General features: G+C 45.4%; 1 protein-coding gene and 1 long non-coding RNA gene across 2 annotated transcripts in view; both read left to right on the top strand.

The window, feature by feature from the left end:
• LOC138637988 (uncharacterized) overlaps positions 1-17,208 on the top strand; it is a 155,033-nt gene that overhangs the window by 38,385 nt on the left and 99,440 nt on the right. The gene's annotated exons all lie outside the window — the stretch shown is intronic.
• Positions 1,841-3,758, top strand: LOC138637987 (uncharacterized). Its single transcript, XM_069726922.1, has 2 exons — positions 1,841-2,411; positions 2,753-3,758. Exons 1-2 carry the CDS (start codon positions 2,245-2,247, stop codon positions 3,633-3,635), a joined length of 1,050 nt encoding a protein of 349 aa, XP_069583023.1. The 5' UTR covers positions 1,841-2,244; the 3' UTR covers positions 3,636-3,758.

The raw sequence follows: 17,208 nt of genomic DNA, 5'->3' as shown, positions 1-17,208 counted from the left end.
GGTGGAGTTTTTGTATTTTCTGCTGTGGATACTTTTGGAAGGATTTTTAATACTGACCGCTTAGTATCCTGTCCTATCCTTTCCTATTTAGCTAGTGTGGCCTCATTTGCTAAATCCTGTTTCCTGCCTGCGTGTGTCTTTTCCTCTACTACTCACAGTCAATATTTGTGGGGGGCTGCCTATCCTTTGGGGTTCTGCTCTGAGGCAAGATAGTATTCCTATTTCCATCTATAGGGGTATTTAGTCCTCCGGCTGTGTCGAGGTGTCTAGGATTTGTTAGGCACACCCCACGGCTACTTCTAGTTGCGGTGTTAAGATCAGGGTTTGCGGTCAGTATAGTTACCACCTACTCCAGTGAAAGTTTTCATGCTGCTCCAAGGTCACCTGATCATAACAGCCAGTGTTATATACTGCGTGGGCTGTGTTATATACTGCGTGGCCACTGTTATATACTGAGTGGCCTATATTAACTCATTGGGTATTCCACAATATGTATGTATATAGCAGCCACATAATATATAGCACAGGCCACGTAGTATTTGTCTGCTATATACTACATGGCTCCTATATACTACGTGGCCTGTGCTATATGCTATGTGACTGCTATATACGTACATACATACATGCATACATATTCTAGAATACCCGATGCTTTAGAATCGGGCCACCATCTAGTAAAAAATACACATATTTGGTATCGCTACATTTGTAAAAGTCTAATCTATCAAAATATAAAGTAAATTAATCCGATCAGTAAATGGCGTAATGCGAGGAATATCAAAATGGCAAACTTATTTATTTATTAATTTTTTTGGTCACCTCAACCGTGCAATAAAATGCAATAAGATGCAAAGAAAATATCTTCCCTGCCACAAAATGGTTTAGGTAAAAACGTTAACTTAGGATACAAAAAATAAGCCCTCATACAACACCATATCCCAATAATTAAAAACTTTAGGGTCTCGGAATATGGCGACAAAAGCAAGAAGTGTATTTGTATACAAATTTTAGATTTTTTTCTCATTACTTAACCCCTTTACCCCCAAGGTGGTTTGCACGCCAATTTTTGTGAAAACTAAAATTTAAATAATTTAGCAATTTTAAACCTTTTATGTCCTTAAATCAGAGATATGTTGTTAGGTGTCAAGTTCTCGCCGCTGCACAGGGGGAATCTCGAACCATGTCTACTGCGGTCTCCCATTCTGCATCGGCCGCAATGGAGCCTGCTCAGCGGAGACGTCGGTCCCAGCGTCTGGCTCAGCCTGATATTTTGCCAGCATAGAATTCCCCCATAAGTGACCCCATTTTACAAACTAAACTTCTCAATAAATTAATCTAGGGGTGCAGTGATCATATTGACACCATTGTGCAGTGAAGAGAAAATAATTACATTTTTACCACCAAAATTTTGTTTTAGCCCCAGATTTTACATTTTTACACAAGAAGTGGGTAAAAATTACACCAGAATTTGTCACACAATGTCTATTGAACGTGGCAATACTCCATATGTTGTTGTTCAGTGCTGCTTACACACGGCAAGAGTCGGGTGGGAAGGAGCGCTATTTCCTCACGCCCAGATTTTCCTAGAATAGAATAGTTTGGGGACTCCATATACATAGCTCCTAAGTGCTAGAAGAGCAGATTCCTTCCCTCAAGTGACCCCATTTCGGAAATATACCCCTTTGGGAATTTATCTACAGGTGTAGTGATCATTTTGCCTCCATGGGTGTTTTCCAGAAACACACAGCAATGGATGTTGCAGAGTAAAAATTGCAAATTGTTGCTTGTCAGTTAGACAATGGCATTGAAGCTGATGTTTCTCTCTCTTCTCTTCACACAGGTATTTTATCCATCCATCCATTTGTGTGCTGACTGCATGTGATCTGAACCATATTTCGCAAGGTTTGCACATGGTATTTTATCCATCCATCCATCCATCCATTTGTGTGCTGACTGCGTGTGATCTGAACCATGTTTCGCAAGCTTTGCACATGGTATTTTATCCAGCACTCCTGTGTGTTTTTTCCTGTTTTTGGTTTCTGATTTAAAGTTTTCAAAGCTATTTTTTTTCCTTTTGTCCCACTGCTTTATGGCCTTGTTCAGCATTGGTTGTTTACCCTCCATTGTAATGCCTGCTCTGGCCTTATGATTATTGGTTGATTGCTGATTGTGACCATTTGGTTACTGATGCTAGCAGTCACTCCATTTCATATATATTTAGTCTGGCTGGGATAGCACGCGTGTATGTACATGGAGTTACGGCAGAACCCGGAGAAATTCTATAATTATCTTCGGATGAGGCAGGAGCACTTTGATGTGTTGCTGGAAAAAGTCGGGGATGTCATCCAAAGGCAGGACACACGCATGAGGTCTTCCATTACACCGGCGGAGCGGCTGATGGTGACCCTGCGGTAAGTTACATTTTTTTTTATCAAATTGCTCATATGTAATGCCATGCCAGCATATTTTAACAAATAGAAAACAACATCAGCAGTGAACATGGTCCCCAAAATACAGCGCTGTACACAGCGTTGCATTTTCTGGACCATGTAAATATTTCCCATGTATGGGCCCATGTATACAGAGATGTAAAAATGTTGATGTTTAATGTGCACTGCAACATCATCCCCCCAAAAAAAAGTGGCATTTTAAAATTGGTTAAAAACAAATAAATAAATTTATTTAAATTGCTTTCAAATGTCATTTAGCTGTCTTTACAATCTTTTATAACTCTTGTCTTGCTTTTTCACAGCTTCTTGGCTACAGGAGAATCTCTAACGTCACTACACTACCAGTTTCGACTTGGAATATCGACCATTTCCGGAATAGTGAAAGTGACCTGCCAGGCGATATGGGATACCTTGCACACGGAGTACATTCCACAACCAACAAGGGACATCTGGCTGCAGAATGCAGAACAGTTTGAAAAAGTGTGTCATTTCCCTAATTGCTTGGGGGCAGTCGATGGGAAACACATCCGTATAGCAAAACCGGCAGGAACAGGCTCGGAGTACTACAACTACAAGAAGTACTTTTCTATCGTACTCATGGCCATAGCAGATGCCAACTGCAAATTTCTGGCTGTGGACATTGGAGCCTATGGACGGTCCAACGACTCCCAAGTGTTCAAAACTTCACCGATGGGCCGTTGTTTGTATGGCGATACATACGACTTTCCACTAGTCAGACCACTCCCGGGAACAACAGGACCACCTATGCTGTATGTCTGTGTGGGTGATGACGCCTTTCAGTTGTTCCCACATCTCCTCAAACCGTACTCAAGCCGAAACTTGACCAGAACGAAAAAAGTGTTCAATTATCGCTTAACAAGAGCAAGAAGAGTGGTGGAGTGTGCATTCGGCATTCTCACTTCAAAGTGGCGCGTACTGCTCACCGCCATAACTCTGCACATACGAACTGTGGATGAGGTTGTGAAGGCCTGCGTGATTTTCCATAACTATGTACTTTCCAAGGAGCCCGTTTCCGTGGATGATGAGGATTTGGAGACCACCCTGTGGGATTACCATAGCAGCTCTGTACGTTTTGCCGGTTCTGTTACCAGAATGAGGGACAACTTTGCTGAGTATTTTGTTTCACCTGTGGGTATGGTGCCCTGGCAAGATAACATTGTGTGAACTTTTATTTCAGTTCTTGGTGATAAATGTTTGTGTATTATGTTTTTTTATTACCACCAACTTCATAATTAGTTAAATACACTTTGGTATATGTGGTGTAATAAACTCAATGTTTATACGTTCAAACGTGTGGTGTGTTTTTATTTACAATTATTAAAAACATATCAAATGAATCCACCATAAGCAATTATTTTGTCAACCAAAAACATAATTTATTGAAACATTAAATTAATAACAAACATTTGAAAATATGTAATATAGTTTGGTTGACTGACCAAATAGCGTCAACATTTGTTTTTTTTTTTTGCATTTTTTGTTTTTTAAATTCTTTAGGGTAAAATGTCAATTTCCTTTTTTCCCTTTTTTTTTTTAATCAACATTTTTTTTTTTTGTTTTTTTTGTTTTTTTGCTTTTTTGTTTTTTTACACCAAAAAAAAAATACACAACATAACTTTTTAGTCACAAAAATTATCTTTTAGCAACAATTTTTTTAATTTCCCAATGGTAAAAGGAGAAACTGAACCACGAAAGTTGTTGTCCAATTTGTCCTGAGTACGCTGATACCTCATATGTGGGGGTAAACCACTGTTTGGGCGCACGGCAGGGCTTGGAAGGGAAGGAGCGCCATTTGACTTTTTTAATCAAAAATTGGCTCCACTCTTTAGCGGACACCATGTCACGTTTGGAGAGCCCCCGTGTGCCTAAAAATTGGAGCTCCCCCACAAGTGACCCCATTTTGGAAACTAGACGCCCCAAGGAACTTATCTAGATGCATAGTGAGCACTTTGAACCCCCAGGTGCTTCACAAATTGATCCGTAAAAATGAAAAAGTACTTTTTTTTCACAAAAAAATTCTTTTAGCCTCAATTTTTTCATTTTCACATGGGCAACAGGATAAAATGGATCCTAAAATGTGTTGGGCAATTTCTCCTGAGTACACCAATACCTCACATGTGGGGGTAAACCACTGTTTGGGCACATGGTAAGGCTCGGAAGGGAAGGAGCGCCATTTGACTTTTTGAATGAAAAATTATTTCCATCGTTAGCGGACACCATGTCGCGTTTGGATAGCTCCTGTGTGCCTAAACATTGGCGCTCCCCCACAAGTGACCCCATTTTGGAAACTAGATCCCCCAAGGAACTTATTTAGATGCCTAGTGAGCACTTTAAACCCTCAGGTGCTTCACAAATTGATCTGTAAAAATGAAAAAGTACTTTTTTTTCACAAAAAAATTCTTTTCGCCTTAATTTTTTCATTTTCACATGGGCAGTAGGATAAAATGGATCATAAAATTTATTGGGCAATTTCTCCCGAGTACGTCGATACCTCATATGTGGGGGTAAACCACTGTTTGGGCACTCGGCAGGGCTCGGAAGGGAAGGCGCGCCATTTGACTTTTTGAATGGAAAATTAGCTCCAATTGTTAGCGGACACCATGTCGCGTTTGGAGAGCCCCTGTGTGCCTAAACATTGGAGCTCCCCCACAAGTGACCCCATTTTGGAAACTAGACCCCCCAAGGAACTTATCTAGATGCATATTGAGCATTTTAAACCCCCAGGTGCTTCACAGAAGTTTATAACGCAGAGCTATGAAAATAAAAAATAATTTTTCTTTCCTCAAAAATGATTTTTTAGCCTGGAATTTCCTATTTTGCCAAGGATAATAGGAGAAATTGGACCCCAAATATTGTTGTCCAGTTTGTCCTGAGTACGCTGATACCCCATATGTGGGGGTAAACCACTGTTTGGGCGCACGGCAGGGCTCGGAAGGGATGGCACGCCATTTGGCTTTTTAAATGGAAAATTAGCTCCAATCATTAGCGGACACCATGTCACGTTTGGAGAGCCCCTGTGTGCCTAAACATTGGAGATCCCCCAGAAATGACACCATTTTGGAAACTAGACCCCCAAAGGAACTAATCTAGATGTGTGGTGAGGACTTTGAACCCCCAAGTGCTTCACAAAAGTTTATAACGCAGAGCCATGAAAAAAAAAAAAAAAATTATTTTCTCAAAAATGATCTTTTAGCCTGCAATTTTTTATTTTCCCAAGGGTAACAGGAGAAATTGGACCCCAAAAGTTGTTGTCCAGTTTCTCCTGAGTACGCTGATACTCCATATGTGGGGGTAAACCACTGTTTGGGCACATGCCGAGGCTCGGAAGTGAAGTAGTGACGTTTTGAAATGCAGACTTTGATGGAATGCTCTGTGGGCGTCACGTTGCGTTTGCAGAGCCCCTGATGTGGCTTAACAGTAGAAACCCCCCACAAGTGACCCCATTTTGGAAACTAGACCCCGAAAGGAACTTATCTAGATGTGTGGTGAGCACTTTGAACCCCCAAGTGCTTCATAGAAGTTTATAATGCAGAGCCGTGAAAATAATAAATACGTTTTCTTTCCTCAAAAATAATTATTTAGCCCAGAATTTTTTATTTTCCCAAGGGTTACAGAAGAAATTGGACCCCAAAAGTTGTTGTCCAGTTTCTCCTGAGTACGCTGATACTCCATATGTGGGGGTAAACCACTGTTTGGGCACATGCCGAGGCTCGGAAGTGAAGTAGTGACGTTTTGAAATGCAGACTTTGATGGAATGCTCTGTGGGCGTCACGTTGCGTTTGCAGAGCCCCTGATGTGGCTTAACAGTAGAAACCCCCCACAAGTGACCCCATTTTGGAAACTAGACCCCGAAAGGAACTTATCTAGATGTGTGGTGAGCACTTTGAACCCCCAAGCGCTTCATAGAAGTTTATAATGCAGAGCCGTGAAAATAATAAATACGTTTTCTTTCCTCAAAAATAATTATTTAGCCCAGAATTTTTTTATTTTCCCAAGGGTAACAGGAGAAATTTGACCCCAATATTTGTTGTCCAGTTTCTCCTGAGTACGGTGATACCCCATATGTGGGAGTAAACTACTGTTTGGGCACATGCCGGGGCTTGGAATTGAAATAGTGACGTTTTGAAATGCAGACTTTGATGGAATGCTCTGCGGGCGTCACGTTGCGTTTGCAGAGCCCCTGATGTGCCTAAACAGTAGAAACCCCCCACAAGTGACCCCATTTTGGAAACTAGACCCCGAAAGGAACTTATCTAGATGTGTGGTGAGCACTTTGAACCCCCAAGTGCTTCATAGAAGTTTATAATGCAGAGCCGTGAAAATAATAAATACGTTTTCTTTCCTCAAAAATAATTATTTAGCCCAGAATTTTTTATTTTCCCAAGGGTTACAGGAGAAATTGGACCCCAAAAGTTGTTGTCCAGTTTCTCCTGAGTACGCTGATACCCCATGAGTGGGGGTAAACCACTGTTTGGGCACACGTCGGGGCTCAGAAGGGAAGTAGTGACTTTTGAAATGCAGACTTTGATGGAATGGTCTGCGGGTGTCACATTGCGTTTGCAGAGCCCCTGGTGTGCCTAAACAGTAGAAACCCCCACAAGTGACCCCATTTTAGAAACTAGACCCCCCAAGGAACTTATCTAGATATGTGGTGAGCACTTTGAACCCCCAAGTGCTTCACAGACGTTTACAACGCAGAGCCGTGAAAATAAAAAATCATTTTTCTTTCCTCAAAAATTATGTTTTAGCAAGCATTTTTTTAGATTCACAAGGGTAACAGGAGAAATTGGACCTGAGTAATTGTTGCGCAGTTTGTCCTGAGTATGTTGGTACCCCATACGTGGGGGTAAACCACTGTTTGGGCACACGTCAGGGCTCGGAAGTGAGGGAGCACCATTTGACTTTTTGAATACGAGATTGGCTGGAATCAATGGTGGCGCCATGTTGCGTTTGGAGACCCCTGATGTGCCTAAACAGTGGTAACCCCTCAATTCTAACTCCAACACTAACCCCCCCACACCCCTAACCCTAATCCCAACTGTAGCCATAACCCTAATCACAACCCTAACCACAACCCTAATTCCAACCCTTACCCTAAGGCTATGTGCCCACGTTGCGGATTCGTGTGAGATATTTCCGCACCATTTTTGAAAAATCCGTGGGTAAAAGGCACTGCGTTTTACCTGTGGATTTTCCGCGGATTTCCAGTGTTTTTTGTGCGGATTCCTATTGAGGAACAGGTGTAAAACGCTGCGGAATCCGCACAAAGAATTGACATGCTGCGGAAAATACAACGCAGCGTTTCCGCGCGGTATTTTCCGCACCATGGGCACAGCGGATTTGGTTTTTCATATGTTTACATGGTACTGTAAACCTGATGGAACACTGCTGCGAATCCGCAGCGGCCAATCCGCAGCCAAATCCGCACCGTGTGCACATAGCCTAATTCTAAAGGTATGTGCACACGCTGCGGAAAATGCTGCGGATCCGCAGCAGTTTCCCATGAGTTTACAGTTCAATGTAAACCTACGGGGAACAAAAATCGCTGTACACATGCTGCAGAAAAACTGCACGGAAACGCAGGGGTTTACATTCCGCAGCATGTCACTTCTTTGTGCGGATTCCGCAGCGGTTTTACAACTGCTCCAATAGAAAATCGCAGTTGTAAAACCGCAGTGAAATGCGCAGAAAAAAACGCGGTAAATCCGCCATAAATCCGCAGCGGTTTAGCACTGTGGATTTATCAAATCCGCTGCGAAAAAATCCGCAGAGGACCAGAATACGTGTGCACATACCGAAACCCTAACCCTAGCTCTAACCCTAGCCCTAACCCTACCCCTAGCCCTAACCCTAGCCCTAACCCTACCCCTAACCCTACCCCTAACCCTAGCCCTAACCCTAGCCCTAACCCTAACCCTACCCCTAACCCTACCCCTAGCCCTAACCCTACCCCTAACCCTAACCCTAACCCTATTCTAACATTAGGGGGGGGGAATCGGAGCGCGGGAGGGGTGGAACGGAGCACGGGGGGCGTGGAACGGAGCACGGGGGGGCTGGAATGGAGCACGGGGGGTGGAACGGAGCACCGGGGGGTGTGGATCGGAGTGCAGGGGGGGTGATTGGAGCACGGGGGGGTGATAAGAGCACGGGGGGGAGCGGAGCACTGGACGGAGGGGAGCCGGAGCAGTGTACCGGCCAGATCGGGGGGCTGGGGCGGCGATCGGTGGGGTTGGGTGGGGGCACATTAGTATTTCCAGCCATGGCCGATGATATTGCAGCATCGGCCATGGCTGGATTGTAATATTTCACCAGTTATAATAGGTGAAATATTACAAATCGCTCTGATTGGCAGTTTCACTTTCAACAGCCAATCAGAGCGATCGTAGCCACGAGGGGGTGAAGCCACCCCCCCTGGGCTAAACTACCACTCCCCCTGTCCCTGCAGATCGGGTGAAATGGGAGTTAACCCTTTCACCCGATCTGCAGGGACGCGATCTTTCCATGACGCCACATAGGCGTCATGGGTCGGATTGGCACCGACTTTCATGACGCCTACGTGGCGTCATGGGTCGGGAAGGGGTTAATAAAAAAACAACAAAATTACAAATCAGTAAAATGTTGGGTGGAGATAGTAGCGGAGGGGCTAGAATGTTGGACCACGTCGATAGGTGGGGAACGCGTTTGTGGTGCAGAGTGATGGGGAGAAAAAGCAGTAGCCCGAGCTGGGGAGGGTGTTATAGGGCTAGGGGTAGGAAGAGTAAACGGGGAAGGAAAGCTTGACGAGGAAAACATTGGGAAAGACATTGTGATTTGAGGCCGGGATGGGTTTTGGGACTGGGTTTGGTTTTGGGACTGGGGTTGGTATTGGGACTGGGTTTGATATTGCGACTGGGGTTGGTATTGAGATTGGGGTTGGTATTGGGAATGGGGTTGGTATTGGGACTGGGGTTGGTATTGGGACTGGGGTGGGAAATTTGTAGTGGCAGTGTGGGGAGGTGTGGGAGTGTGGCTCATGACCCGAAGTAGAGCAGCATGGCAGTCGTGCATTACCTGCATCTGCTGGTCAAGAGATAGCTTTTCCATGCTCCTGAGCATTGATTGGAAAAAAGGTTGGCCGGTGATTGACTTACATCTGAATGCAGCCTATCCAAGCGACTGCTGGTTTCAGTGTAGGTTTCACTGATGCGTGCTTGCACCATGCTGAAACCAGCAGTCACTTGCTCTTCCAAAATCTTGAAAGAGTTTTGAAAGGATGTATTCAGATGCAAGAACTCAGGAGCATAGCTCCTTTCCAGACCCCTCTGTCGCTGCCGCCACGAACCTAACGGTGGTCTAGAGGTGGCAGGATCAGAGGGGTGTGGTAAAGGGAACGCTACGTCTGGACCAGCAGATTCCAGTAACGAAGGCTGCGATGCTGCTCCACCGCTGGTGGCTGTGGATGTGGATGGGGTAGATGTACCGTAAGGGCCAGATGAGGGGTCAGAGGGATGTGGCCTACCGACGTGGCCCTCGGTGACGGACTCCTGAGAGATCTCTACAGAGGGGTCCGAGGTTGTTGCAGGCGCCCGGTGGCTGGAGAAGGTGCTGTGAAATAGACAAATAACAATTAATATTGATTTGAGGCAAAGCCCTTACTGAAACCAAACAAGGAAGGTACAATTGGTCATTCGATGCCCTGTTGAATACTTACACTCTTTGCAGCATACTCTCACGTAGGAAGGACAGGGCCGGCCCATGTTTATATGTAGTCCTTCTTTGGCGTCCTGAGCCACTCGGGGCCTGCATCTCCTTGTTGAACTCCCTCTTGTAGCGATCTCTGAGTGACCGCCACCGCTTCCTAACCCTTTCACCTGTAAAGACAAGAATACAATCAAGTGTTAGTTATAATGCATTTCATTCTGTTCAAAACATAACTGTAAACTTCATACTTACATTCTTCAGTCTGCTGGCTTGGATCAAGGTCCTCCCACCTTGGCAAAACATTAAGGCATACTTCCTCCCAAAGCCGACGTGTCACATATGTGTCTGCATGGCGGCGGTCACCCATATGCCAGAGCGGCTGCCGTTCGCGGACCTCCTCAATAAGACGGTCCACATCAATGCCCATTGTGTCCTCTGTGTCTGATATTTATAAAAAAAATAGAAAGAACATTACTACACTGAATCCAAAAAAGATTATAATAGAGGCCCCCCCCCCCCGAAAAAACACACCTGACGGCGACCGCGGCCACGAGAAGTCGGCTCCGGGAGCGGCTGGGAGGATCTTGCTGTGCAGCAGACTGGAAAACATTAACAAGAATTACTTTAAAGTTATGCATATGTTGTATGTGTACTGTTATGTATGTCATGGTTTTCATGTGTTGGTTGCTCAGTGATGCGTGAAGCTGTTTCGACAAAACTTACACTCTGTGCGCCCTGTCCTTGTGTTTCTCCACCCCTCTCGTCTCCTTCTGAGAGTCCCTCAGCAGATTCAGCTTCCTGTGAAAAAGAATAAAGGCATATAGTGATTAAAAAAAAAACATTTTACGTGCAGCTACATCATATGTAAACATTGATAATTACCGCAACATTCTGTCGCTGTGGAGAAGGGTTCTCAGGAGAAGACATCGTTCCTGGACTTGGCACTTCTGTCCCTGTTGGCTCTGCAAGTATAAAAACCCTTGTAATCTACTATACACATTCAAATTGAAGCTGTAGTTGTAAGGTCTTTAATACTTACATCAGCAAAGCGGCTGGGTTCCTTCCGGGCGGCTGTGGTCCCTGGTGGGCGGTGTTCCTGGGTGGGCCTCGGCACTTGTCCCTGTTGGATCTGCAAGTATGACAAGTTTATATGGTTAGAAACAAACCCCCAAAGTCCCAAATGTAAATGCTGTAATAACCACCCTGCTGACATTATCAGAGCAATGTTCATGCAGGCCACCTGCGAAAGTTTGGAGATGCAAAACACCCCAAAAAATAAAAGGCCCTCCAGTCTGAGCTGGATTCCATAATGGTATTGTATGTGCGACCTTTAAATCCATTTACCCCTCACCTCCCCCCCCCCAAAAAAAAAAAAAAAAAAAAATCTTTTATACTTGAAAGGCCTACATACCAGGTCAAAATGTATTGATTATATTTGTGATTTTAAAAGATCCAACTGAACCAGATTTCATTTCCCTTCTTAAAAAAATATTAGATTACCTTTTATCTTTAACCCCTTAGCGACCGCCGATACGCCTTTTAACGGCGGCCGCTAAGGGTACTTAAACCACAGCGCCGTTAATTAACGTGGAAAAAGTAAATAGCGCCCCCCAGAGTCGGATTTTCTCCGGGGTCTCGGCTGCCGGGGGTAGCCGAGACCCCAGAGAACATGATTCGGGGTTTTTTTTACCCACCCCGCTTTTGTGATCGCCGGTAATTGACCGTTTACCGGCAATCACAAAAAAAAACAAAAAAAACAAAAAAACGCGATTTCTTTTTAATTTGTCTGTCCTCTGATGTGATCGCACATCAGAGGACGGAGAAAAGGGGTCCCAGGTAGCCCACCAATACTCACCTGTCTCCCCCAATGCTCCTCGTGGCTCCCGGTGGGCGCCGCCATCTTCAAAATGGCGGGCGCATGCGCAGTGCGCCCGCCGGCCGGCCCCGGTAGAATCTTTGGGGTCTCGGCTACCGAGGGTAGCTGAGACCCCAAAGAGCATGATCGGGGTCGGTTTTACCGACCCCTGTTTTGCGATCGCCGGTAATTAACTGTTTACCGGCGACCGCAAAAAAAAAAAAAAAGGTAAGTGTAATTCTCTGTCCTCTGATGTGATCGCACATCAGAGGACAGAGAAATAGGGGGATTCGGGGACCCTATCATACTTACCGGTGTCCCTGGGTCCTCCTGCTGCTCCTCCTGGCCGCCGGCGTCTTCTGGGGAAAAGAAAATGGCGGGCCCATGCGCAGTGCGCCCGCCATCTGTCTCCATCTGCCGGCCGGCAGGAGAAGAGCAGTTGGGGCTAAAATTAGGGGTAGGGTTAGGGGTAGGGTTAGGGTTAGGGGTAGGGTTAGGGGTAGGGGTAGGGTTGTGGTAGGGCTAGGGTTAGGGCTAGGGGTAGGGTTAGGGGTAGGGTTAGGGCTAGGGGTAGGGTTAGGGGTAGGGTTAGGACTAGGATTAGGGCTAGGATTAGGGTTAGGGTTAGGGCTAAATTTAGGGTTAAGGTTGGGGCTAAATTTAGGGTTAGGGTTGGGGCTAAATTTAGAGTTAGGGTTGGCGCTAAATTTAGGGTTAGGCTTCTTTCACACTTACGTCGGTATGGGGCCGTCGCAATGCATTGGCCCGACATACCGACGCACGTTGTGAAAACTGTGCACAACGTGGGCAGCGGATGTAGTTTTTCAACGCATCCGCTGCCCAATCTATGTCCTGGGGAGGAGGGGGCGGAGTTACGGCCACGCATGCGCGGTCAGAAATGGTGGATGCGACGTACAAAAAAACGTTACATTGAACTTTTTTTGTGCTGACAGTCTGCCAAAACACTGATTCAGTGCACGACGGACGCGACGTGTGGCCATCCGTCACGATCCATCGGCAATACAAGTCTATGGGCAAAAAACGCATTCTGCGGGCACATTTGCAGGATCCATTTCTTGTCCAAAACGACGGATTGCGACGGATGCCAAACGACGCAATTGTGAAAGTAGCCTTAGGGCTAGGGTTAGGGTTGGGGCTAAAGTTAGGGTTAGAGTTGGGATTAGGGTTTGGATTAGGGTTGGTATTAGGGTTAGGGTTGGCATTAGGGTTACGCTTGGGATTAGGGTTAGGTTTGGGATTAGTGTTAAGGTTAGGGTTGTGATTAGGGGTGTATTGGGATTAGGTTTGAGGTTAGGGTTGAGATTTGGATTAGTGTTGTGTTGGATTTAGGGTTTTGATTAGGGTTATGGTTAGGGTTGACATTAGGGTTGTTTTGGGGTAAGTGTTGTGAGTTCTGTTTTTGGGCTCCCTCTGGTGGTTACTGATGGTACTGGGTGACTTGTCTTTCCTGGGTCTCTGGGTTCCACCTGTTCCATCAGGATATGGGAGTTTCCTATTTAACCTGGCTTTGCTGGCATTTCCTCGCCGGTTATCAATGTATCCAGTGTGTCTTGTTACCTCTGCTCCCTGCTCCTAGAACCTTCTGGTCAAGCTAAGTTTGGATTTTCCTGTTTTGGTGTTTTGCTTTATTTGGTTTTTAGTCCAGCCTGCAGATATGTGATTCTTGCTGCTGGTTGCTCTAGTGGGCTGAAATTGCTCCTCATGTACCATGAGTTGGCACATGAGTTCAAGTAATTTCAGGATGGGTTTTTGAAGGGTTTTTCGCTGACCGCGCAGTTCACTTTTGTATCCTCTGCTATCTAGCTTTAGCGGGCCTCATTTTGCTGAAACTGTTTTCATACTGCGTATGTGCTTTCCTCTCATTTCACCGTCATTATATGTGGGGGGCTGCTATTTCTGTGGGGGATTTCTCTGGAGGCAAGAGAGGTCTGTGTTTCTTCTAATAGGGGAAGTTAGATCTTCGGCTGGAGCGAGACGTCTAGGATCATCGTAGGCACGTTCCCCGGCTACTTTTATTTGTGTGTTAGGTTCAGGGTCGCGGTCAGCTCAGGTTCCATCGCCCTAGAGCTTGTTTGTATCTGTGCTTGTCCTTTAGTGATCCCCTGCCATTGGGATCATGACAGTATAACCGGCCCACAAAGTGTTAATTGTATTGGCTGAAGTAGGAGGATAAGTAGTCTGAGGAAGTTTTTTTTTTTTCTTTCGCTTTCCCTCAGAGTTCGCTGCCTAGCCTTATTGCAGCCTGGCTACTTCCTCCTCCTCTTAATCTTTGAATGGCTCTGGTCCCAGCTGTTTATCATGGACGTCCAGAGTTTGGCTTCCAGCCTGAATAATCTTGCCACTAAGGTTCAAAATATACAGGATTTTGTTGTACATGCTCCTATGTCTGAACCTAGAATTCCTGTCCCAGAGTTTTTTTCTGGAGATAGATCTCGTTTTCTGAATTTTAGGAACAATTGCAAGTTGTTTCTTTCTTTGAAATCTCGCTCCTCTGGAGACCCTGCTCAGCAAGTCAAGATAATTATATCTTTCCTGCGGGGTGACCCTCAGGATTGGGCATTTGCATTGGCACCAGGGGACCCTGCGTTGCTTAATGCGGATGCGTTTTTTCTGGCATTGGGTTTGCTCTATGAGGAACCTAACCAAGAGATTCAGGCTGAAAAAGCTTTGTTGGCCCTCTCTCAGGGGCAAGATGAAGCAGAAATTTATTGTCAAAAATTTCGGAAGTGGTCGGTGCTTACTCAGTGGAATGAGTGCGCTCTGGCTGCAAAGTTCAGAGATGGCCTTTCTGAGGCCATTAAAGATGTTATGGTGGGGTTCCCTGCGCCTGCTGGTCTGAATGAGTCTATGACTATGGCTGTTCAGATTGATCGGCGTTTACGGGAGCGCAAACCTGTGCATCATTTGGCGGTGTCGTCTGAACCGTCACCTGAGATAATGCAATGTGATAGAATTCAGTCCAGAAGTGAACGGCAAAAGTATAGGCGGAAAAAAGGGTTGTGCTTTTATTGTGGTGATTCAGCTCATGTTATATCAGCATGCTCTAAACGCACAAAAAAGGTTGATAAGCCTGTTGCCATTAGTACTTTACAGTCTAAGTTCATTCTGTCTGTGACTCTGATTTGTTCATTATCATCCATTTCCGTTGATGCCTATGTGGATTCAGGCGCTGCCCTGAGTCTTATGGATTGGTCATTTGCCAATCGCTGTGGGTTTAGTCTGGAGCCTCTGGAAGTCCCTATTCCTTTGAAGGGAATTGACTCTACACCTTTGGCTATGAATAAACCTCAGTACTGGACACAAGTGACCATGCGTATGACTCCCGTTCATCAGGAGGTGATTCGCTTCCTGGTACTGTATAATTTGCATGATGTTCTAGTACTTGGTCTGCCATGGTTACAAACTCATAATCCAGTCCTTGACTGGAAATCAATGTCTGTGTTAAGCTGGGGTTGTCAGGGGGTTCATGATGATGCACCTCCGATTTCTATCGCTTCATCTACTCCTTCTGAGATTCCTGTGTTTTTGTCTGACTATCGGGATGTTTTTGAGGAGCCTAAGCTCAGTTCGCTTCCTCCTCACAGGGATTGCGATTGTGCTATAAATTTAATTCCAGGCAGTAAATTTCCTAAAGGTCGTTTGTTCAATCTGTCAGTGCCAGAGCATACTGCTATGCGGGATTATGTTAAGGAGTCCTTGGAAAAGGGACATATCCGTCCATCTTTGTCCCCTTTGGGAGCAGGTTTTTTTTTCGTGGCCAAAAAAGATGGTTCCTTGAGGCCTTGTATAGATTATCGTCTTTTGAATAAGGTTACCGTAAAATATCAGTATCCTTTGCCATTGTTGACTGATTTGTTTGCTCGCATTAAGGGGGCTAAATGGTTCACTAAGATTGATCTTCGGGGTGCGTATAATCTTATACGAATAAAGCAAGGTGATGAGTGGAAAACCGCATTTAATACGCCTGAGGGCCATTTTGAGTATTTGGTAATGCCTTTTGGACTTTCTAATGCTCCTTCAGTCTTCCAGTCCTTTATGCACGATATTTTCCGTGAATATCTGGATAAATTTATGATTGTGTATTTGGATGATATTTTGTTTTTTTCTGATGACTGGGAGTCTCATGTTCAGCAGGTCAGGAAGGTGTTTCAGGTCCTGCGGGCCAATTCCTTGTTTGTAAAAGGCTCAAAGTGTCTCTTTGGAGTCCAGAAGATTTCTTTCTTGGGGTCTATTTTTTCCCCTTCTACTATTGAGATGGATCCCGTCAAGGTTCAGGCTATTTGTGACTGGACGCAGCCTACATCTCTTAAGAGTCTACAGAAGTTCTTGGGCTTTGCTAATTTCTATCGTCGTTTTATAACTAATTTTTCTAGTGTTGTTAAGCCTTTGACGGATTTGACTAAGAAGGGTGCTGATGTTGCTAATTGGTCTCCTGCGGCTGTGGAGGCCTTTCAGGAACTTAAGCGCCGGTTTTCTTCTGCTCCTGTGTTGCGTCAGCCAGATGTTTCGCTCCCTTTTCAGGTTGAGGTTGATGCTTCCGAGATTGGAGCGGGGGCGGTTTTGTCACAGAGAAGCTCCGATGGCTCAGTGATGAAGCCATGCGCGTTTTTTTCTAGAAAGTTTTCGCCGGCTGAGCGGAATTATGATGTTGGTAATCGGGAACTTTTGGCCATGAAGTGGGCATTTGAGGAGTGGCGTCATTGGCTAGAGGGTGCTAGACATCGTGTGGTGGTCTTGACTGATCACAAAAATTTGATTTACCTTGAGTCTGCCAGGCGTCTGAATCCTAGACAGGCTCGTTGGTCACTGTTTTTCTCTCGTTTCAATTTTGTGGTTTCATACCTGCCAGGTTCAAAGAATGTGAAGGCGGATGCTCTTTCTAGGAGTTTTGTGCCTGACTCCCATGGAAATTCTGAGCCCTCTGGTATCCTTAGGGATGGGGTGATTTTGTCTGCTGTCTCCCCAGACTTGCGACGTGCTTTGCAGGAGTTTCAGGCGGGTAAACCTGATCGTTGTCCGCCTGAGAGACTGTTTGTTCCGGATAATTGGACCAGTAGAGTCATCTCCGAGGTCCATTCTTCTGCGTTGGCAGGTCATCCTGGAATATTTGGTACTAGAGACTTGGTGGCCAGGTCTTTTTGGTGGCCTTCCTTGTCGAGGGGTGTGCGTTCTTTTGTGCAG

This window comes from Ranitomeya imitator, chromosome 5 (assembly GCF_032444005.1).
Source record: "Ranitomeya imitator isolate aRanImi1 chromosome 5, aRanImi1.pri, whole genome shotgun sequence".
Taxonomy (NCBI): domain Eukaryota; kingdom Metazoa; phylum Chordata; class Amphibia; order Anura; family Dendrobatidae; genus Ranitomeya; species Ranitomeya imitator.
Note: the sequence above shows the minus strand (reverse complement) of the source record. Positions and strands in the feature narration are given on the sequence as shown.